The sequence below is a fragment of the Xenopus laevis genome, chromosome 6L (genome assembly GCF_017654675.1).
Source record: "Xenopus laevis strain J_2021 chromosome 6L, Xenopus_laevis_v10.1, whole genome shotgun sequence".
NCBI lineage: Eukaryota > Metazoa > Chordata > Amphibia > Anura > Pipidae > Xenopus > Xenopus laevis.
This window is the reverse complement of record NC_054381.1, coordinates 24372728-24397281: the sequence shown is the minus strand read 5'-3', so window position 1 is coordinate 24397281 and position 24554 is coordinate 24372728. Positions and strand designations below refer to the sequence as shown.

General features: G+C 40.4%; 1 protein-coding gene across 2 annotated transcripts in view; it reads left to right on the top strand.

Annotated features, from left to right (window-relative positions):
- apbb1ip.L (amyloid beta (A4) precursor protein-binding, family B, member 1 interacting protein L homeolog) overlaps positions 1-24554 on the top strand; it is a 72693-nt gene that overhangs the window by 28867 nt on the left and 19272 nt on the right. For both annotated transcript variants that reach the window (XM_041565849.1, XM_018267238.2), the window contains exons 2-9: positions 228-287; positions 2275-2362; positions 2777-3051; positions 5406-5483; positions 7764-7923; positions 10181-10302; positions 14977-15051; positions 21945-22088. In XM_041565849.1, coding sequence (XP_041421783.1) covers positions 228-287; positions 2275-2362; positions 2777-3051; positions 5406-5483; positions 7764-7923; positions 10181-10302; positions 14977-15051; positions 21945-22088 — 1002 coding nt within the window. The remainder of the gene's footprint in view (positions 1-227; positions 288-2274; positions 2363-2776; positions 3052-5405; positions 5484-7763; positions 7924-10180; positions 10303-14976; positions 15052-21944; positions 22089-24554) is intronic.

The window sequence follows — 24554 nt, the reverse complement described above, 5'->3', positions numbered from 1 at the left end:
GATTTCCTAGAAATCCAATAACCATTCTATAGGGCGGCTATCTCTGTGACATCATACTATTCCATGTATTACGTGTGTGGATGAACTGAATCAAATTCTACAATTTATTTGGAGAAGGGAACTCAAAAAATCTTGTAGCAAAATCTCCCTTAGGAGGATCTCTTTTTCCCATGAACACATAAAACTGCACCAAGCTTTGACCAAACCATCCCATTTTCTCTTTGCAGATGGACGATATAGATGAAATGTTCAGCAATTTGCTGGGAGAAATGGACCTTCTAACACAGGTGAGACTGAGCGCTCAGTAAAAAAATATTTTGTGAAGAAGCGATAACTCTATTTTATTCTCCTAAATTCATCGTCTTTACTAAACTCCACATTGCTACCCAGCTCCACACTGAAACGTTCCGGACTGGATAAATATTGACTATAAGTGGTTTCAAAGGGGAAACAAAGAATCAGTTCAGTCTGTTTGGCATCCTTTCCAGATTGCCTGAGGAACAGACAGAGTGACATCATAGCAATTTACAGTACAGAACAGCTGCACCTCCATGTAACAAAGGAAATGACTCTCAAGTTCTTCCAGTTCTTTTCAAGGCTCCATCCAAAATAATGTCAGTGTGTTTTGTTCCCTTTAGTAACCATGAGAAAATCACATTCGATGCAGCGGGAATGCTTGTGTTGAAAAACTATTAGTTTCAGCACTCGTTCCTCGGAATTGCCACTGGAAATGATTCAATCAGTCCATTTCTTGCATGAAACATTTTCTTTTAAAATGTATACTTACAGCTGGGTTGATATCGAATAAAGTTATTTAAATGTAGAAGATCTACATGGACATAGGAGCAAACTGCATTTTATTAAGTCCATAAAACTTGGCTGTCCGTGGCTACCAGATCCCCTACACCAAATCCATGATTATTTTGATTTTTGTGCTTGGATCCTTCGTTCAAAAATCCAGTTGAGTTGGAAGAATAAACTACTTGGATTCCCCGCACACAACATGTTTCATTACTGGTCATGAAACAGCTTTTCATGTAGTTTTAGCTCCATGTATTGGTGGTTGCCCTGGTGTGATCACATCACAACTGTTTGACAAAATTTGAAATTGGGGTAAACCAGTTACACACTGCAGTGAGTGTATTGGGGTCTTCAGTTGCAGTGGCCTTCACTCCATGCACTTCCCAGGACCTGCAGGGTAGATCTGGCTATTCACATGTGGTCAGATCCCTAATATCCAGCCAATGGTCCTACAGGAAAGACATTGGGATATCCTGCTCATCGTGTAGCAGAGCAGAACCAGCTTCATATTAATTCTCTTGGTTTAGGAAGGTGACGTTGGACAGGCTGGTGTCTAGATACTTTTGGCCATGTAGTATATGAACACGTATAATTTAGGTCCTTTGCATGTTAATAATATACATTGTAAGGCAGAAAATTGTAGAGAGAATATGCTCAAGGTTCCCAAAAAGTTTTAAAATAACAAAAAATGTTTTTGGTACATGGAATTTACATAAAATTAAAGATGCTATACAATCATTCTGGGCTCATTTCCCAGTTCAGAAACCATTTGAACCTGGGAATTTATTATTCCCCTATAACCCAGCATTCCATCTTATCCTCTCTACATATTCTCCTGACGCTTCCTTTTGCTCCACTTCTTTCCCCTCCCAAAAGTACCCCTTCTAACCTCCTTAACCATGCCCTAAAATGATCATTAAATAATTAAAGAAACCCAGTTATGTAGTGATAAGTTGACCAATTACCCCTTTATATGGTGGATCCGGGTACTTAAGCACCAGACCTTTATCTTACGGAGCCAAACCAGAAAAAACATACATGATACCGACAGTCACAGTTCTGTACCATGGAAATATGACATCAAAAAGCAGCTTAATTTAAATTAAAAGCATTCTTAGTTTATTTAGTCCATACGCAATTATCGACAAACGGCCTTATGCGTTTCATGCCACAATGCCGTAAGACTACAGTATTTGTCTATGATTGTGTATGGACTAAATAAACTAGGCGCACTTTTAATTTAAACTAAGCTGCTTTTTGACGTCCTATTTCGGTGGTTCATAACTTTGCCAGCCTGTGTCCTGTGTGTTTTTCATGCCTTCCAATGACCTAGCCCTACCCTTCCTACCTTGATATTGTCTATTTTATTGTGTCTAAAAGACACGGGGAGCTTAACCTTATGTACTTATATATTGTTGGTGTTGCGTTTTAATGCATCATATTAATATTGTGTATATTGGGTTATTCCCACAGAGTTTAGAAATAGAATCCCTACCACCTCCCACTCGCAGTGAGTCAACAACAGAGATCAACTTCTCCGTTGGCTTTAAGGATTTGAATGGTAAGTAAAGTAGCTCTTATGGTATTGTACACAGATCTGTCACAAATACTTGCTCCCAGACTACCATATAGAAACATAAAGCTATAGATAAGGTTAATGGCTAAATACAGGATAATGCACATATACAGTTTGCCCAGTTGGCCCATGCCCTGTAACCCATAGCAATAAAGAAACCATTGGATTTAAATCTATCTGTATTGTATACATGCAATGTTGCTGAAGACTGGACTAAGTCATCTCCCTAGGCCTCATATGTACCACCAGTTCAAGTCCAAGTATGTGTTTTATCATATGGAATGCCTGGGACCTTGGACTTTCCAGATTAAGGGAATTAGGTGACCAGGGCATTTGTAGAATGTACCTTGTAAATGGCAAACAAAGTGCAAACATTAATTGTGCCATCCTGCTTTACAGAGTCGCTCAATGCACTGGAAGACAATGACCTGGATGCGCTGATGGCCGAACTAGTGGCCGATATCACTGACACTGAACAGTATGTTGCCACTTACAATAACAAAAGCACTGCACCATTTCCTCCTCCTGCAGACGCCAGCAACAGCTATCATTTTCAACCACCCCCTATGCCTAGCATAGTAGCATTAGACCTTTCTCTTCCACCACCCCCTCCAGAATTTGAGCCACATTATCCTCCTCCACCTCCTGATCCTCCTACGGAGCCAAAAACACAGGTAATTCTGAAAAAAACAAAGCATTGCTACTGAGATATTGACATATTGCAGCAGTAAAAAGAACCTACTGTAGATGCGCATGTAGGAAATCTTGTATTCATCATTTGGCCATATGACTGTGCTGGGGTTATATGGTTGCCTGGCTTTTTTTCTCGGCAAACAAGAAGGGGGGTGGATTTTCCTGTATTCAAGCCCGGATTTGTGGAGAGGCCACCAAGGCCCGGGCCTAGGGCAGCAGGATTTTAGGGGGCGGCATGCTGCCCAACCACATCCACATTGGTTCAGAAACACTGGGGATGCGCAATTGATAAAATAGTTTTTTACATTTCCCATCCGCCAATCCCCATCGATCCGGTTCCAATGAGCAAATAAAAGGGAGGGGACAGGTGCGATGAACAACAGCGAACCTAGGGGTTCCCACTATGTAAATCCGGCCCTGCCTGTATTAAGAGCTGTCTAATTTTAATGAGGAAAAATGTAACAATTCACACATAAAAACATTCAATACTATTGACCTACCTATTCATTTTATGAGTTTATTACTTGCCTGTGCCTCTACCATTACCCCCTTTTGCCAGTTGCATTTTGAACAGAGGGAAGGCTATATAGATTTCCAGTCTATTCCTGGCAATGAACGAGAACACTTTAAGCCGTCTTCCATATCAGTTGCCAAATGTAGGGGCTGATCTATGACATAGGTGCTAAATAGCAACAGGGCAGTTACCCTAGAGCAGCCAATCAGACTTTTCATTTCTAATGCAGTAGGCTGATCCAAATGAATACCTGATTTGTTGCTATTGATAATGGATAATTTAGCACCTACAGTATCAGCTTCATACAACAGGTAAAAGGAAATACAATCTCCATTCCAAAAACAGTGACCATGATGTTCAAAAATATTTTTTTACTCCAAAATGTACTCTAATTTTTCATTTCTGTTGAGTTTATGTCAATCTGCTACTTCCAGGTTATTTTCCCCATTTACTTCTAATGTGCCCATGCATTTATTTGCAGGCCTGGATTTGTGGGAAGGCCAAAAAGGCATAGGCCTAGGGTAGTAAGAAGGTTGGAATGGCAGGCTTACGGAACGCATTTTGGGACATCCTCAGGGAAATTGCTCTCCTGAATGCAATCTCATAAGGCAGAGGAATGCAGCATTGCCTGCTTTTTCTCTCACCCATCCTCAAAGGCTGACGTCACACCTCTGTCCTGGGTCCTCCCTCCTCAGCGATCAGCCCTCAGTCCTCAATACAAACGCTCTCCATCCTCAGCCATCAGTACAAACGCTCTCCATCCTCAGCCCTCCCTCCTCGGCCATCAGCCTGATTTAGGAGCTGAGGTCTAAGGCGGGAGGGCTGAGGACGGAGAGCATTTGTACTAAAGGCTGAGGAGGGAGGGCTGAGGACCGAGGAGGGAGGGCTGAGGAATGAGCCACGAGGGGAGAGATTGCAACAGCAAATGTGGGCAGCGCGGAGGTGTGACTGCAGCCTCTTCGGATCAGTGAGTAAAATAAGAGGTGAGTCTGCCTACTTCTTCATTAGAAGAGCGCACGCAGGAGAATGTGTTCTCCCAGGGTCATACTGGGGGGCCCATGCCCACCGGGGCTACTGCCCCATGGCCCCCTCCGGCCCCCCTTGCCGCACCGGTGCTAATCGGCATGCATGTGCGTGTGGCGTCGCATGCACACGCACAATCGGGGCGCCGCACACACATGCACAGGCACGATGCTTAGCGATTGTGCGCATGGGCCTGTGCACCCAACTGACTTGCACCAAGAGGATGGCACATCAATGCCACTTCTGCACCCAACACAATTCACACCCATTTCATTGTACATTATTTACTAATACAATGGTGCTTGAATTCTGGGAAATAATGTTGCACTGTGGGTAAAAAAGACTGCACATCACACGCTTAGTAAATAAGCCCCACTATGGGTAAACTATCAATGGTGTTTATGTATACCGTGATCTTCATTGTACACCAGGACATAATACAGCTGCTTTTTATGAACTGGACCTTATTACTAATATATTTTCACTTATTTGATACCTACCTGAGTTTTTTTTGAAGGAATTCCAATTAACTTATCTCCAAAGAGAAATGAAAGTGGCCATTATGGCATGCTTTTTCTATAAGGAGAAGCTGTATTTTGAAGCTAAATTTCGGTGGGTTTATGAAAATAACAAGAATAGCTATTTTGATCTGTCCTTTTTATAATCTGTTTAGATTTCCATTCTGCACTAATGTTACATTTTATTTCCTGGCAATTGTATCATGGTGGATGAGTGCCGCAGGAAAAGGAAGGAATATATATTAATGAGCATTTATGTCTTTGCCAAAACCTCTTTTAGGAGGAACTGGAGTCCAAGGCAAAAGCTGATAAAATTACACTTGCCCTGAGCAAAATGAAGGAAGCCAAAGTTAAAAAAGTAAGTAGCAGTGAAAATAATATTGTTCTGATCTCACTTAGATGCAATAACCGACATTTCTTTTCTGCATGTTCAGTTGCCAACATATTAAATCATTTAAATCAATGTGGTTTTAAATTTAGCATTTGTATAGTCTCAGTGGCGGAACTACCGGGGGAGCAGGGGGTGCGAGCAGACCAGGGCCCCCCGCACCCCCTCAGGGCCCCCCGGCAGCCCGCTCGCCAGTGAAATCCATCGTGTACGGAGGGGGGGGCAGGGCCCGGCTGCGTGTCACAGATACTTTGTACAACGTTCCCTCTAATTCACAGAACTCGCTGATTCGAGTTTTTTCCATTTGAGGTTTTTTTTTAATTAGAACCCATTCGAATTGTGCGTTAATTCGAGGTATATAAAACTCTAAAATTCAACCTAATAAATAATCCCTTAGGTGTCATTTATGAAAGCAGTCATGTGATTGCACTATAATAAATGTGAATGTTGCACATACAGATGCCAGCCATTAAAAATACTTGGGTCCTAGTGGTGTGCAGGTCGAGAAATTCTCTACCCACAACCAACCCTAACCCCACCCCTCCCAACCCACACCCAGCCGGCCCACCGTTCCCCCTCTATTTATAGACCTGTGCCTGCGCCGCAGTGACATCATAAGAATGGCGGATACGAGTCTATAAATTTAGAAGCCAGAAGCCAACAGTGCTAGGTCGACGAAGGTTTTATGCAAGACTCCCGAAACTGCACGACCCACAGGTTTTGGGCTGGCTCGCATATCACTATTGCATCCAAACACAATCTTGCAGTTTTGTTTAGTTGCACTAAGCGCCATTGGGATAGCTCTGAACCCATGATAGCCATCACCCTACAACCTACAAAAGCTATTTCTCAAACAGCTTCACCCAACTCAAAAGTACATGTATGGAACCTATTAGCCAGAATGCTCGAGACCTCGGGTTTTCCAGATAAGTGATATCTCTGTAATTTGGATCTCCATACCTTAAGTCTGCTAAAAATCATTTAAACATGAAATAAACCCAACAGGATTGTTTTGCCTCCAATGGCAAATGGAGTTAATGGTGGGAGAGCATAGAGATTTCCCTCCATATCACAGAAAAACAAAGAACTGCTCTTCTAGTCAAACAGGTGGCTCTGCCCTCAAGGCCAGGATATTAATGACCAAGGCTAGCTTGAGAATCAATCCAAGTCAGGAGGGTTCCCAGGGGAATATGCATACACAGAATGTTATTCTCTTTTACTGTCTTGCTGGACTAAAATGTTTTTCAATTATGAACCCACAATGGGCAGAGCAGGAGCTTCCTCTTTATCAGCGCCAAGCTGGCAGGCTCATGTTCATTGTAACAGATCTCCTTCCTGTTTATTTGAATAAATGCTCCACTTCTGCTTCCTGATGACTGCAACTACAGCACAATATAAATATTGAGTGATCATGTTACTTATTTGGCAACGGCTTGGCCTCCCTCCTTTGCCCACCACTGAAAACATTTTGCACTTAAGAGATAGGAAAGCATATGCTAGTTATCTTTACCATCTATATTTTCCATATAATAATAATAACAATTCTCAGTTTCAACATTTGACATGTTGTATTTGTACTTTTTGCAGTTGAATATAGGGTTTTAAATGATTTTCAAATCATTCTCTTTTTATTTACATTTTACACAGTGTCCCAACTTTATGTTTTCTATAAACGTTAACACATGGCCTACTATAGGCTTCACACTTCCCTAATAACCAGCAGCTCACTAACACTACTTTTTGGGGCACTTATTGCTGCTCTGCTCTCCAGCCCTCTCTTTCTTGTGCTGCAATATCTTACAACTGATGTCTGTCCCTCAGTTACAACAATTGTTCTCTCTTACTACAGCCTGCCCTCACTTACTATTGTCTCAACCTCCTGGCTTGACCTTGGAAACAAGTAGAATAAGATTACGGATATATTAAAAGGCAGAATAAAAATGTTGCTTAGAACAGGGTTGTTTAAACTACAAGTCAATTTAAAGTTGAACATCCCCTTTAACTCCTACTAGTATTTATTTTTACTACAAGGGAAAGTTCAGAACTCGCCAGAACTATTTGGACTGCTGATGAGGGTAACTCACCATTCAACCTCCATTCAACAATAAAAAGCAAGCCGTTGTATCTGCAAAGTTGTGTTTATTCATTAATCGCTGATTCTGACTGCTAATTTCTATAAAGGAATGGGATATGTTATCAGGAAACCTGTTATATGATATTGATGCATATTCCCAATGTTCGTCTGCACAGCGGATTGTTAAGATCCATATGACTGACAGCAGCACCAAAACCCTGATGGTGGATGAGCATCAGACAGTGAGAGAAGTGCTGGATAATATGTTTGAGAAAACCCACTGTGACTGCAGCATTGAGTGGTGCTTATTTGAAGTCATCCCTGAGCTGCAGATAGGTAAGTGCCATCTATGAATCTGGTAGGAACCAACCCTCCCGGCATTTCGCTTCCTTACATATACTGCATGATATGGGCCCGAACAGAGACTAGTTAATGCCACATAAAGTTTATGTACCACTCTCCATGCATGTACTGCTTCTATTAAGAATCCACTGTTATCATGTCGTTCATTTATTGGCATCAGTCTTCTCTAGTTATACCTAATGCAGGAGTCTTTACAAATGTAAAGTGCTTATATTAATCACAGTGATGCTCTTTGGCAGGGTCGGACTGGGACACCAGGGGCCCACCCAAAAGCCTTAGACCAGGGGCCCACCATAAAACCAGGGGCCCACTCTCAGTACTAATATTCTTCATCTCCTCAATCAACCTCTATTCTCCTAGTTTGTTTTCTTCACATACTATAATCTATTATTCCATCTATTTAGCCTCTTTGTTCTCATATAATAGGGTATGGCCATGAAATAAGCCAAAAGTATAGCAGCATGAGGGCCCACTGACACTTTGGCCAACAGGGAGTTTTCCTGGGATCCCGGTGGGCCAGTCCGACACTGTTCTTTGGTTTCCCAGTGCAGGCACTAAAGTAAGAAGAGGGACCCCTGGCAATATCTGAAGGCTGAGTCTCCAACTTTCCAACAGAATGAAACCCTTTTTAAAACCCCAAAGGCCTCACTACCCACTCCCAAACTGCACCAATGCCAAACCCCAATCACGCCATCTTGCCCGTTCAAGTGCAGCAAAGTTGGCAGCCACCATCTTGGGCTCTTTGATATTATATTCTGAGCAACCTTGTGCCAGGAGCATGTGCAGTGGAGGCCAATATGGACCTGATATTGGTTGGCAATATCTGAAAAGAGGACTTCAAGTAGCCACCAACTACTGCTTTTTATAAACAGATCATCAAATGGGGAACTATTGGGGGTCTGCAGTGGTATGGTATCTAACAGTATAGATAACATATTTAACATACATTTTGGGGGCCCATTTATTAAACCTCAATTTTTTTCTGGTCAAGGTTTTTAGGGGGAAACTCGTGGAAAAATAACAACTTAACTTTATTATATCCTGAGCTGCAAAAAGTCAGAACGCGAAAAATCCACCATCTCAAACCCATTGTGGTCATGTAGAAGTCAATGGCAGATGTCCCTTTTACAATTTGAAGATATGATGATCTGCTCTGGGTTTTGTACGATAATCTGAAAAAAAATCAGGGTTTTCGGAAGTTGAATCGAACGATTCAGATTTTTGTGGTGGTCCAGGGCAAATGCCCCTCTCACTGCCATAACCTAAAACCAGCCCTGTCTGGGTGGCATCAAAGGAAGGATAATATAGTTCCCAGCTGACTCCAAAAGGCCTCTATGATTTGGGAGTCCAGGACAAATGCCCCTCTCACTGCTATACCTTTAAACCAGCCCTGGTTGCAGAGGTGTAACTATAAAGGAAGCAGGTGGGCAGGCAGGACACTGGGCCCCTCCAAAAAATTTTTGGGGGGAGACCAGGCGATCACTAGTGATGCCACAGCCTGGCTGGGGGGCACCAAAGGATACAGGTATGGGATTCATTATCCGGAAGCGCATTATCCCGAAAGCTCAGAATTATGGGATGACCATCTCCGATAGACTCCATTTTAATCAAATAATTCGCATTTTTAAACTTTTTCTCTTTAATACTAAAACAGTAGCTTTTACTTGATCCCAATAATGAATAATCCTTATTGGTGGAACCCTATTGGCTGATCTTTTAGTGCACAAAGTATGGAGATCCAAATTACTGATCTCTTACAGGGGCGCTGTGCAGTGATGCGAGTTTAAAAACAGTAACACCCCCGGACCCCCACACAAGAAAGGTAAATGGTGAAGGGGGAGGCATTGCAGGAGCCGCCTCAAAAATGTGCCTGATCCCTTATCTAGGCAACTCCAGGTCCCTAGCATTCTGTATAATATAGTTCCTAGCTCACTCTTGCTGCATTGTTTCAGCAGTACATGTAGGCAGAACCAGCAGTTCAGAGACGCTGCTTTCTGTAGCAATTACATTGGCACAAAACTTTGTACTTTTGTTATAAAGTGGCCTGAACACAAAGTAGAAAAGAAAAACCTCGGACTTGGAAGGTCCATGTAGAAGTCTGAGCAGTGAATGTGATTCTAATCATAAAGAATAACTCGGGATAATGATGTACATGTGTATGTATCACAAGAAATACGGCCAACACACATTCCCAGAAGTGACGTGCTGACCATAATTATTATTCTATCAGAAAGATTCTTCGAAGACCATGAAAACGTTGTTGAAATTTTAGCGGATTGGACAAGAGACAGCGAAAATACGATTCATTTTTTGCAGAAGAATGAGAAATATGCAGTGTTTAAGAACCCCCAGGTAAGAATGGAATGTTAAAACATTGAGGAGAATTCCAAACTTGACATTTGGGGAGGTTAGAAATGATTGTTGCAAGGGATAGAATGTTAGCTATGTTCCTTGTTACACACGAGGGATCATTTAGCATCGGCACAGGCGCAAGTGCTGGAGAAACACAACGCGCACAGTTCAGAACCAGCTGCAACTCTAATCCGCCAACAGACAGAGCTACACAATTCTCAAGGGGGTGACATGTAAGGCTCAAAAAACATGGAGCTTGAGGCAGATTTATGAAAGATTAATTCAAGATTTGCAATTTGAAATTAAATATTTTGGGCACTTTGCACCTTCGTACTGAGACGGGGGGGAGGGACACAAACGTGAGCCTACTTTGTAAAAGCTTGATTAGTTGTGATTTACATTTAACGTGTTTTTTTCAAAACGCATCAGTTAATGGTGCTACTCCAGCAGACTTCTGCACTGAAATCCATTTCTCAAAAGAACAAACAGATTTTTTTACATTCAATTTTGAAATCTGACATGGAGCTAGACATATTGTCAATTTCCCAGCTGCCCCAAGTCAAGTGACTTTTGCTCTGATAAACTTCAATCACTCTTTACTGCTGTACTGCAAGTTGGAGTGATATCACCCCCTCCCTTTTTCCCCCCAGCAGCCAAACAAAAGAACAATGGGAAGGTAACCAGATAGCAGCTCCCTAACACAAGATAACAGCTGCCTGGTAGATCTAAGAACAACACTCAATAGTAAAAACCCATGTCCCACTGAGACACATTCAGATACATTGAGAAGGAAAAACAGCAGCCTGCCAGAAAGCATTTCTCTCCTAAAGTGCAGGCACAAGTCACATGACCAGGGGCAGCTGGGAAATTGACAAAATGTCTAGCACCATGTTAGATTTCAAAATTGAATATAAAAAAATCTGTTTGCTCTTTTGAGAAATGGATTTCAGTGCAGAAGTCTGCTGGAGTAGCACTATTAACTGATTCATTTTGAAAAAAACATGTTTTCTGATGACAGTATCCTTTAAGGTAATTTGGACTCTAGCAACCAGATTGCTGAAACTGCAAACTGAAGAGCTGCTGAATAAAAAGCTAAATAAATCAAAAAACACAAATAATAAAAAATCAAAACCAATTGCAAATTGTCTCAGAATATCACTCTCTATGTCATGCTAAAGGGTAGATTTATCAAGGGTCGAATTTCAAATTTGAAAAACTTCGAAATTCGAATTCAAAAAGACCAACCGAAATTTATAAAAAAAAAAAAAAAAATCAAAGTTTTATTTTTAGGCCGAATAGGTCAGTTTTCAATTGAATTGGTTTGTAATAGTGCATTCGATCAAATTCGATTAAAAGTTTTTCCATGAAAAAGTCCACCAATTGACTCCAAACAGGTTCTAGGAGGTCCCCCATAGGCTAAAACAGCAATTCAGCAGGTTTTAGATGGCGAATGGTCAAATTTTTAAAAAGACATGATAAATATCTTAAGTGTATAACATGTAAACGTGAATTTTCCTATGTGGTCAGGCACTTATGTGTTTGGCCAGTTCACCCGCTGAGTTACTGCATCTAGTTATATACGGATACAAACTGAATTCGTTGTTATTGTTTGGCTATAAACTGGAGTTCATTCTGAGGAAGTAACATGGTGTAATGAGTACAGTCATAGACGGACCCATTCGGCTGGTAAAAATCCCCTATTTATTCAAAATCTGAAATTAAAAAAAAAAATACTAAGCACTTTTCAGATACAAATGTACCCACTTGGGTTGTTTTCTCCCTTTAGTCTTTAATGCATAATTGCATGCATGTGTGGATTAGATGGAGCTGGACTGTTTAAAGGAGATTATTAGGTGTATTGGGAACACTGGAGTGTTTGACAATGCCCCCCGGTTTCTAATCTGCATAATACTGGTTCTTCTAGAGATGGCTTCCCCAAATATGTCTGCTTGACGTTCCTTTGAAAGCTGATATTTAAACAGTTCAGCAGAAAGTCAACTGCTGCGAGTGCTAAAGCCAGGAGGCATACGATTGCCACCAAGCGGGACCTCCTGGGACGTTAATTTGGCAGGAAATGGCTTATGAAAAATACATTTACTAGTTAAACACCAAAGCCATTGCAATGTCTACGGTTACTGAATATGACAGGGGCGTCTGAACGAAAGCATATGATCAAACAGGGTTTTTGGATTTGCATGGCTAAGCATCTGAATCCTCTTTTCGGCAGCTGTAAGTGATTCCATATCATGAAAACACAATTATGTTGCTTGGGGAGGGCGCGGAATAAGAAAGCAGCTAAGGTTGAGCATGAAATTCAACATTGCTTCCTGTATCAGATGCTTGTCCTCCTGCTGAGACCTTCCAGTAGCCTCCTGCCCTAACCCTAACCACTGATTAACAATGATTAAGTCATTAAGGGACTCATGAGTCTACAAGTGGAGGCAGGCGGCCTAATCAAACGCACATTGTTAAATACCACTCACACATCTTGCTGGAGCGGAGGTGCTCAGACATTACTCCTGTGGGGTCCTCTTTAACTTGTTATCCCATTAGGGTCAACCACAGCTACTCCGTTGTAAGTTACAGTGCCATTCAATATGTAATTGATCACATTCATCTGACGTTGAAATCAACAGCACCCAACCCCTAAGACCATTTCATTTTGCCTTTAAAATATGTAATCACTATTGGGGCAGGGTGGGAGAGTCACTCAGGTGTGATACTCTGGCCTTGTGCTAAAGCTCTACTATAGATCAGAATCTACCCATTATAATGCCTTTGTAATCAAACATATATTCTAGAATCATTACACTGGAACAATAATTCAAGGGGAAGTTCACCTTTATAAAAGAGTCTCTACTGTACACTATACATGGGAAGGACCTCTGCTTATATAAAAGGTACATAAGTAATCCTTGGGTGCTGTAGTGCTTGGGGGAGGCAGCACCTACTAATTCATTGACTGGGTGGTGAAACCTTTAAAGGAGCACAAATGATATTTTGAACATTAAACAGCATCAGTTGGTGCCAGCCAGCCCTGTCATTACCACTTACCAGCCCAACCCAGGTAGCACTCCTGCAGTAGCTATAGGTCACTGTGCTCAGAGCAGTTTGTCAAGGAAAAAGTGCAAATAAATGGAGAATTGTCAGAGCCTAGCGGATTTAAAGATTGGAGAGGGGACCAAGGAGGAAGTGGGTGTACAGGCTTGACAAGAAACAGTCTGATTTGCAGTGTCCAAAGGGTTAAGAAAGTTTGTGATTGTACCTATGAAAAAGATCAGGCCAAGCAGCAGTTATTCACAATCAGGAGTCAAAGCAGGGAGGTCAAGAGCCAGAAAACAGTCAATGAGGAATTATAGTGCTCCCAGGAACACTCAAAAGTAGACCCTATATTCAGGCACTGAATTCAGGAACTTCAGTGTAATTTTTTGTGAATTTGGCACCAAACAGTGGCATGATGGCATCACTATGTGAACGCCATGACGCACATGGACCCCATGGGTGCCACCTTCTTGGATTTGATGCCGAAAGATAGAGGAGCGCTGGCACTTTGCACCCTGCCTTCCAGTTTGTACATGAGCCCTGTGGCCAATCTTTTTCATGATGTAACATCAGTACCAGCGCTCTCTTTAGGTCTGTTGCCACCCTAGGCATTGGACATAAGTGCCTCCCCCAGCTCCACCACCAGATTTATGTAGCAAGTCTCCGGCGGTGGCTGGGGTGATTTTTTTTTATTGCAAACAATTTAATCTATTATATATAGGCATCCAAAGGCCACCCTCCTAAAGCTGCCGCCTAAGGCACAGGCTCTCGGTACGTAAATACAGCCCTGATCAGTGCCAGTGGCATACTACATGGTCAGACAGCACAAATTGGTATTACTTCTAGGGATGCACCGAATCCAGGATTCAGTTCGGGATTCGGGCAGGATTCGGCCTTTTTTAGCAGGATTCAGATTCAGACGAATCCTTCTCCCCGGCCGAACTGAATCCTAATTTGCATAAGCAAAATTAGGGGCGGGAGGGAAATTGCGTGACTTTTTGTAAAAAAAAATTCCCCTTCCCACCCTAATTTACATATGTAAATTAGGGTTCGGATTCGGTTTGGTATTCGGCCGAATCTTTCAGGAAGGATTCTGGGGTTCGGCCGAATCCAAAAAAGTGGATTCGGTGCACCCCTAATTACTTCATGCCATATTAAAGGAACTGAATACCGAAATAGATCATGTAAACCTCTCAGAGTGGTCCTCAGAGCTCTTTAGCATTTTATTTTGATTTTCTATTTTTAGTGGTTTCTGGCATAGTATGAGTTTTAGACCGTTTTGACTGCAAATACCAGAATTTTTACTGTATGTGCAATTTGTATGCACTTCCTTTATCGTTACCCTAGTCCTGCTGACTCTCGGACTTTCAAAAACAGCTGTTGGGCCAAAAGCCTGGTATTATCAATTTAAAACTACTAATGTGTAGAAACCACTAAAATTAGAAAATGAATGAAAATTCAAAACAGAAGCACCCTGAGCAAGTTTGCATCAATGTTTGGGGGTTTAGATTCCCTTTAAAGAAAAGATTCAAATACTCAATTTATGTGCTTCATCTAGTTTCATTTCAAATACTGATTTACGCTGATGGTCATCTTGAAATCTAACACAGACATTTGTTTAATCTTGCACAGAATTTCTACATGGCAAGAAAAGGAAGTGCGGATATTAAGGATATGAATGAGAAAAACAAGGTTTCCCTGTTGGAGGTAAGCGTTTGTTTTCCTTTACTTTTGACATCTCTCTTGCCAGTAATCTGCAATAAAGAGGATCCATAGACAGCTAACGTTAGTCAAGAAGCTTGGACATTCTTGGAGCTCAAGTTCTCTTCAGCTATGACTCTTCTTTGGATCCATGTCCTTCTTTTGCCTCTCCCTACCTGGTCTCTGCTATTATCTCTTCCATCCCCTTCCCCATATGTGCAAGCCTGTGATTTTGGTCTTCTTAAAAGCAAGCTGCAGCCCCAACTTCAAGGAACATGCCTAAAATGACTTCTTAAACAAGCTTTCCAACATACATTTATGAGGCAAATCCAACCAGTGTCCCAATGTACAAGGATCTAAGAAAGCTCAGGCCTCAAATGTCCATCCATACGTCTACCTTGATATGACCAACAACAGAAGGACATTGTCGCTGGCAGTGAATCAGAAGGAAAAGAACGTCTTTAGTGTCTATATCACACTTTCCCTAAATAAGTTCTTCCTTACATTATCCTTCAGCTGCTTTCTTACCCCTGGATCTAATCATCTTCTTCTGCTGGAACTTGATTCCCTATGATGCTTAGCATCTCAGCTGCTGGTAGACCCCATGTTTCTTTTGTGATCAAAGAGTCAATAGTTTAGTTGACAGCTGCCTTCTAGATATTGCTAACGTCTAAAGCCACCACAATGCATACACATTCCTGAGAATAATATTTAGGAGGTTATGCCGAGGAACATAAGGTATAGTATGTTTCTTTTACAGTACGTGCATACAACTTCCAAACGACAGGAAATAGCAAATACTTTTGAATGTAAATTATGGTTGGCTTGAGATATACAGTTGCATGGAATTATCAAATAAATGTCAGGGCTTTGTTGATTTTCACTAATGAACATATACAGCCAGGTTTCAAACATTTTGCTGCGGAATCAAATTCCAAAGCTCCTGCCTTAACATTTTGGGAATGTTATTTTTTTTTCCACATTGTTCCTGAGTTTGTGTCTCAGAGTAAATATCCTTCATTTTATGAATCCCCATTTTATATAAGTGTAGATTGTAATAACAAAGTATCAAAGACTCTTTCTGCAGTGAAAACAAGCTGAGCTCTTGGAAAAGCTTCACATATGTCGAGCTCAATTAGATTTGTTGACGTCTTTTGTTCTTGTTCCAAGTCTCCTGTTTCCTATATAGCAGCGTAGGCCAAGAAAGGCCTAATCAAAGCCTTAAACAATGGCAGAGGAGAAACTCATCTTTTGTTTGCTAAGCTAAAGTTCTCTAGAAGTTAATGTGAGCTCAAGCTCTTTTGTGATCTTTTCTAAATCGCGCATTTAAAATGTTCCCTTTGTGCTTGTTTTATACATTTTCTCTTCATTTATTCAGTTTTTCCTATTTAATTTGTGGTCGCTTCATTGGACATGTCAATGTTACAGTCTTAGATTAGAGGATACGTTCAGGAAATGAGTAGGGTTGAAGCTGAAGTCAAGGACTAAAAGAACTTATGCCACAGGCATTCGGGCAAGTCTAGTCAACTCAAGTTGCCTCCATCCTGAGACCACTGTGGCCTTGTGTCAGACATGAAAGAAAGAGAACAGTATATCATTTTAGTAGAATGTATTAACTGCCTTTTTAAAGAAAAATAGATCCACCAAAACATATTGCCACACCTTATAACCAGACAGTTGAATAATCTCCTAAAATGGGTCACCTAAAACATTTTAAATGGTGGGGGCTGCATTTAACTGTAAGACCAAGAAGTAAGAGAGCAACAAAAACAGTTTGGAATGCCTGCAGCATTCAGCTACTTGGAGCAGACACCACCAGGCTTGGACTAGGATTCAAAATAGGCCCTGGCAATTCAAATACACAGAGGGCCAAACAACCCCAACCAGGTCACTAAGTAGTGACTGTATATGGCAGTGATCCCCAACCAGTGGCTTGTGAGCAACATGTTGATCATTAACTCCTTGAATGTTGCTCCCAGTGGCCTCAAAGCAGGTGCTTCTTTTTGAATTCCAGTCTTGGAGGCCAAACAGAGCCTCATGTAGGATGACAGTTCCCATAGGGGCTACCAAACAACCAACCACAGTCCTTATTTGGCACCTCCAGGGACTTTTTTAATTATGTTGCTCCCCAACTCTTTTTACATTTGAATGGTTGAAAGGTTGGGGACCCCTGGTCTATGGCATCTTACAGCAGCCCCTCTGATATTTAGCAGAATCCACAGGTTGCCATTTAAGTCCTGGACACCAGAAATATTATGGTACAGTCATCAACAGTAGATAGATCCCCTTACCCAGCATTCCCTGGGGGACTTACCAGCTTCTCTCTTGGGAACACTGCCTTCAATGTGTCCTAATAAATGTCACAGCTGAACCCCACCCATAAACATAGGAAACACTGCCTCCCATCTGCCCCTGCCCTTTAATTGTAGAGGAATCTTTTAATTCCAGATGACTTTGTCTATTTATCTAGCCTTTACTGTAAACTGACTTCACCTAAGATGTGTTTATAGGGCAAGTTTGCCTTAAAGTTCACTTTGATGATTTACACAGTGATATTTTAAAACAACTTCCATTGTGATTCTGAATAATTTAGCTTTGTTGTACTGGTCTCCAGTTTTAGAAACTAGGTTTATTTATTGTAGCAACCAGCCAGTGGTGTGGGTGTTAAAATGAAAGACAAATAGGATACTCACCTTTATCTTTAGAGTTAGACAAGTGTAGCCCAGTGCAAGTGCCCACTATGCAATTGCCAGCAGATGACATTCTGATTTCGGATGCACCCAATCCTGGATTCTGTTCATTTTTTGTTTGTTCATATCAAAGCCAAAAATGAAAACCAATTGCAAATTGTAACAGATTATGACTCTCTACAGCATACTAAAAGTTCATTTTAATGTGAGCAGCCCCTTTAAACATTATTTAATTTATGGGTGGGATAATACAGCTGTGACATGCCAAGACCTCCCTTGCTTCATATAAAGGAGTACTAATGCCTAGGCTAAAAATGCTGCACATTATGTTCTGGGGGGGGACCACAGTCCTTTAGAAGTGAATATCTGTACCTCTGAAGATGCCCCAGTAGCTCTGTCATGCTCTGGGCTGCTGTCAGTTACCTGAGCTTAGGGACTGACTCAGGCCCGGACTGGCAATCTCTGGGTTCTGGCAAATGCCAGAGGGGCTGCTGTAAGGTGCCATAGAAAGTCAGTATTAAGTGGGCTGGTGGGGGCTGTTTGGGCCTCTGTGTACCTGAAATGCCAGGGCCTATTTTAATTCTCAGTCCAGACCTGGACTGACTCCACATATTTAGTATATATTGAATATAAATGTCACAATAAGGGGGTTATTTACTAAACTCCAGTCTGGCTTTTTGAGGCGAAACTCAAATTTTTAGTTGTTTTTTTTTTTTTTAACTCGAGGTTGTGTCCAACTCAGTGGCGGAGGTCCCTATCCTATTTTGATGTTTCTGTGGTCTGTGCTGGAAGTTGCCCGAAAATTTGATAATTTCTGACTTTTCGGGGAAAAATTTGAAAAATAATTCAGGCTTTACGGCAAACAAAGCTGAAAAAAATCATACGATTCTGGTTTTCGCTCGATTTTATCGAGTTTTTACCAAAACTATTAAATCAAGCTTTTTTAATAATAATTAAGGTAAAATTGGATATGGGAGTTTGGTCGTGTTTTTTTTTTATTTAAATAATGAGATACATTCGGATTTTAGTCAATTACCCCTTTAAAAGTCTGACAGTTAGTAATTCCGATTCTCATTACATGGCATCACTGAAATCAGTGCAGTTTACATCAGAAAATTATAAGATGAGTAGCATTGGCTTCTTTAACAGGCAAACTTAATTTTTTGCTTGATGATATGCGATGACCCCTAAACTCAGCTTCTCTTCAGCTGCCCAGAGCCTACTGAGCATGTGCAGTGCCATGGACACTCATAACAAGATCCAAGATGAAGAGTTCTTGTGCACAGCTTTGAAGGCTTGAATCATTATTGTCATAGAGATGCTGAACCTTTAAGGTGCTTTAAAGGAGAAGCAAACCCTAAAGTTAAAAAAACCCTACCCTATATAGATCCCCCTCCCTCCTCTCCCCCAGCCTAGCTGCTACCCCGGATTAATGCACCTAAGTCTTTTCTTACCCCTCTGCGCAGATTCTGTCCAGTTCACGGCAGCCATCTTCTTCTCTATTTGGTAATCTTCGGGAACTAAGTGCCATATCGGTGCATTCGTAGTTGGAGCAATTTTCTGTATCGCGACAACTGCGCATGCGTCAAAACTCACGAAAATTGCAGAAGCGCTCAGAGAAGACCCGAAGATTACCGAAGCAGCTGAAGATGGCGCCTGTGAACTCCGCTGGACAGAATCTGCGCCGAGGGGTAATTAAAGAGTTAGGGGCATTTGCCCGGGGTGGCAGCTAGGCTGGGGGGGAGGAGGGAGGGGGGTCTATGTAGGGTAGGGGTTTTTAACTTTAGGGTTTGCTTCTCCTTTAAGCAGCTGCATGTACATCATTAGACTTTCTTTTCTCATGCCGAACTGCTTCTAATGCAGGACTGGTGACCACAGCACCTGTTTCCACTTATATTATTAGATTAAATTGGACGTTTTAGCATGTCATGGAAATTAGTCATCGAATGGGCAGATTTACAAAGTATTGATATAGGGAATCTAATGAGATTTATTTTGGTTGTCAGGAAAATTGGGCACTTTCCAAATTGGTTAAAAAAAAGCAGTTATATTTACAAATACATATGTTGACTACTAATATGTATTACAGCAGAAAAGTTTTGCAAGCATGATGGTTCATTAGTAAATCAGCCCCCTTGTTGCTACAAATAGTGATGTGTTGAATACGTTGAGACTTTTTGCAATTACTGTAACTCCTGCTGCTTTCCAGTAAAGCATATCAACTACATGGAGGCCGCGATTCCGACACGTATATGTGTAAAAGGATGAAAGGAGTTTCACATAAATTATTTTGGGGTAATTACCATTTTCTGTCTCTAGATGGTATTATAGAGTTAAGTTAACTGCTTTGTTTGTGGATATTTATCTTGAAACCAGCTCTAGCAAACAGGCAGTATATCTAGATTTTATGGAGAAAAACATGGTGATATCATGGCATTGAAATTATTTCAGTAAAGTACTTAAAATGGAGTGTGAATTAAAACCAGACATTATTTTATACCTCCCAACTGTCCCATTTTTAGAGGGACAGTATCCCTTTTGACAGCTCAACCCGCAGTCCCTCATTTGTACTGGAAAGTCCCATTTTTTTCTCTGCACTGAACAGCCAGAAAAGAAACAAAGTTTCTAACTTAATTGGCTTTTGGCAGAGAGCCCAGAACAGTCACAGCTGCAGATAAGATACTTTTGTAACAATTTCAAGATAAGCAAATAAGTAATTGTAACAATATAAGATAACAGGTCCCTTGGGAAAAGTTAGACTCACAGCTTAAAGGGCAATTCACCTTCATTAGCAAAACTGTAATAACTGGAAAAAAACACAGAAATATGTTCAAACTTTCATGACCTGCCAAATTTTGTAAAATTAACAGGGTAATCAGGGGGTGTGGCCACAAAAATGGGCGTGGTCAAAAATGTCACTGCGCTACACGCACCAACTTTTTCTACCTCTTTTTATTTCCAAAATGTTGGGAGGTGTGCATTATTTGATCCATTGCATGATTACACATATATTGTACTTAATTTCTGAAGATCTGAATGCCATAAAACAGCCCCATATGCATAAGGTACACTGAATCCATCCTTTTTCCACAATAGATTTGGCAAAACAAAATTCAAAGCCAAATATATATAAATCTAAGCTAGATCTAAACAAAAATGTTTAATTCTCAGCATCCAAAGCTTTAAATACACGACTTTAAACTTGCTGTCGCACCAGATACCAACCCTAGAGATTCTGCTTAAAGACAATGGGGCTCATTTATCAACACTGGGCAAATTTGCCCATGGGCAGTTACCCATAGCAACCAATCAGTGATTAGCGTTTTAAAGCCCGCTGCAAGTAGAACAATGAATGCAGCAATCTTGATTGGTTGCCATGGGTTACTGCCCATGGGCAAATTTGCCCAGTGTTGATAAATAACCTGTGTTTTGATCTAAATACGATACTCTAGAACCCCAACCTTTTTTACCCGTGTGCCACATTTAAATGTAAAAAAAGTTAGAGAGCAACATAAGCATGCAAAAAGTTCATAGGGTGCAAAATATCAGATGTGATTGACTATTTTGCCCCTATGTGGACTGGCAGCCTACAGGAGACTCTGTTTGGCAGTACAACTGGTTTTTATACAACCAAAACTTGTCTCCAAGCCTGGAATTGAAGAATAAGCTCCTGCTTTGAGGCCACTGAGAGCAACATCCAAGGGGTTGGTGAGAAACATGTTGCTCTTAAACCACTGGTCAGGGATCACTGCTATTGAAAATAAAATGGTTTCGTCTTTTTTAAGTTAATCTTACATATGGAATTGTGTTTCCTGGTAGACACAGACCTACAGTACCTGCTTTCTTTCAGTTATGTAAATCTACACCATTCTCAACCAATAGTAAGTCTGTAATTCTGCTGCTACCTGGGATTTGGCTTGAAGCCTACGTTTGGTTAAAAGCAAATATAAAGCAATTGAAAAACATGATACTATAACATGTGACTATAACATTTTCAGAATCAATACTTTTTAAAAAATGTTTCTCGACATAAATAAAAAAGCCAAATTGTTTTACTTTTATATGTTTCTAATGTCCTCTGTTTATTTTTGCCCTTTTTTCTGAGAATGGACCAGTGAAATTTAAATTCCTAGTCATAGGCGGGTGATTCTTTTAGACAGTTCTAATTGTTCTAAATGAGAATCTTTCTGTTCCATTCTTGTTATGCAGCAAAGTTTTTGCGGAGCCTCTGTTATTGTGCCGGAGCTTGAAGCAGCCCTTTATTTGAAGGAAGATGGCAAGAAGTCCTGGAAAAAACGATACTTTCTTCTTCGGGCTTCTGGAATTTATTACGTCCCCAAAGGAAAAACTAAGGTCAGTGAATCAGAGGAAACCATTAAGGAATAAAGTCATTCATGAAGGTGAAAGGAAAGAGCTCCCCAGACAAGTTCTTCTGAGTGTTCCTTCTGCACCTGAGACATTCTCTCTTGGCTATAACCACTTGTGTAAATATTGAGACTGACTCCATAAAATTCTTTTTTGCTCTCTGCGTGTTTTGTTTGCGCACATAAAAGTATTGGGTTCTCTTGAAATTCTCCTAATAATGTAACTTAAGAGTCGGCATTCCCCAGTGGAACAGGAACCAACCTCACAGAGGATGCCATACACAGAGTAGAAAGAGTCAAGGAATCAACTCATGGCCATTGTTGTAATCAATGAACAGAGGACACTGTTATTTATTCAGAATATGAAAACATTCCCCTGTTTTGACTTAATAAATCAATGGGGGGCTACTGCCCATATTGCACCACCTTAGAGTGCCATATTCAATCAGAGACATTCATAAACATAATATTTGCATTCTTCAAACAACAGACGAGTAAAAACTCACCCTTACTTTCTGGACTTCATCACTTATGGTTTCCCATGAATGTGTCCATTTGATGCTGTTTCTATTCTGTTCTGTTTAAAGATTAATTCTAAAGACACATTTCTACTGTAGTTTTATTAGATTAGATGACATTTAATGATAGTTCACAAAACAAAAAGGAATCCACAGGGCTAAAACAAATAAAGTAAAAACAATATTTATTTGTAGAATTTAAAATTGAAATCTTCATGGGCCCTACGCATTTCATGCCCCACAGGCACTTCACGGTAGTTCATCAGCCTGAACCTGGAGAAATGTCTCTAGGTGAAAAATTCTTCATGTGCTCTTGGCAGTTTTGCACTGAAAAAAATTTATAAATGTTTATAAAGATGTGAATTTTTGCCAATATGAAACGAATGTTTGTCAATGTGAAGTTAATTTTCCAAAAACTTGTTGTGTTCTCCTTTTAGTAAATTGGCAATGTTATGGCAAATTAAATTTTTTTTGGTGAAAATAGTCTCAATTTAACATTAGCCCTTTCATAAATATACCCCATTAGTATCGTCTTAAAATATGGCTCCACGACCAAAATCGTTGCCCTGCACAAGGAAATACAAATAATGGGAGCTATACTCTATATAACACAGAGTTCTAACACGGTTGTTACTATTTAGTCTACCGTGGTCTTTGGAAGAGTAATACAAATATTTTAATATTACCCATGTAAATTCACTGTTAAATAAGCACTCCATTTGCCATGAGTCGAAAAAAATCAAGAAGTTGTATATTTTTGAATTTACATTTTCCAAACTCAAATTTTGGAGATTTATCAATCAAAAAAAATTCCATTGGAAAAAAATGAAAGTCAAAGGGAGGTGTTTTTCAACATTACGCTATTTTAATTGATAAACATTTTAGAGAGAAAAAAATGCGATAGAAAAAAATCTCAGTTTAATCCTGATTCAAAAATCGATAAATCTGTCTGTTATTCAGCATCAGATCATCAATGCTTTTGCACTGAAACTAGGCCATCATTGTTTTTATATGTGAGGCCACACAAAAACTCAGTCTCGGAGCCGAAGAACATTTATACATTTATAATATTTCATAAGAGCCAACTGATTTTTTTCTGTTCTCCTGCTACAAAATCCGGATTAATGACAGTACGGAATCAAGAGAAGACAACTGGAAATCCAAATGGAGCCTTAATTGGTGGGAAGTCTGGGAGTCGCTATTTAGATATGGAAATGCTTTGCATGAAACTGTTAGGCGTGTTGGAGCGTGAAGGAGCTGCTTCCAAGCAGCGTGTGGCAAGCAGTTATCTCAAGTTTCCATGGCAACCTCTTACGAACAAAAAAAGGAAACCTTACACTCACAAAAAAGAAGGTGGCACGTAATAGTCAGCCTAACCTTTCTTTGTAATGAAAGAAATCAATTTTTACACTACAAAAAAAGTATTTGCTTTGCTCTGGAGAAAGTCAATTTAACAGAAAAAGCATTGGGAAGATGTTTTTTTCTTTCTCTGAAATTGCTGTAATTTTACTTTAAAGCATCAACCACCGACATGGCATCTGAGACTTCCTTCAAGGTGGTTATTCACTGGGGTTTTCATCCAGCACTTACTCTTTAGATCATAATAACGATATCTCTGTACTCTGTAGCACTAGTCATTTTCCAACACATTCTACACTTTTTTCTTGTTGAGTGAGTTCCCATCATCAAAACCTTCCTGGAGCATACACAAGCTCAGCATCTATGGGGCCTGATATTCTTATGAGATATTATAAGACTCTTAATGACTAAATCCCACCTGCACAGCTATTATTATATTGTTCTGTTCAAAATAAATCACCCTTCTCCATACACTTTTATGCTCCATTGATTTCCAGCAGCTTCAGTCTTTAGTGCCTGCAGAAGGAATAATGGATGGATATTTGAGTAATTGATTTATGAGTATTATGTCACCAAGT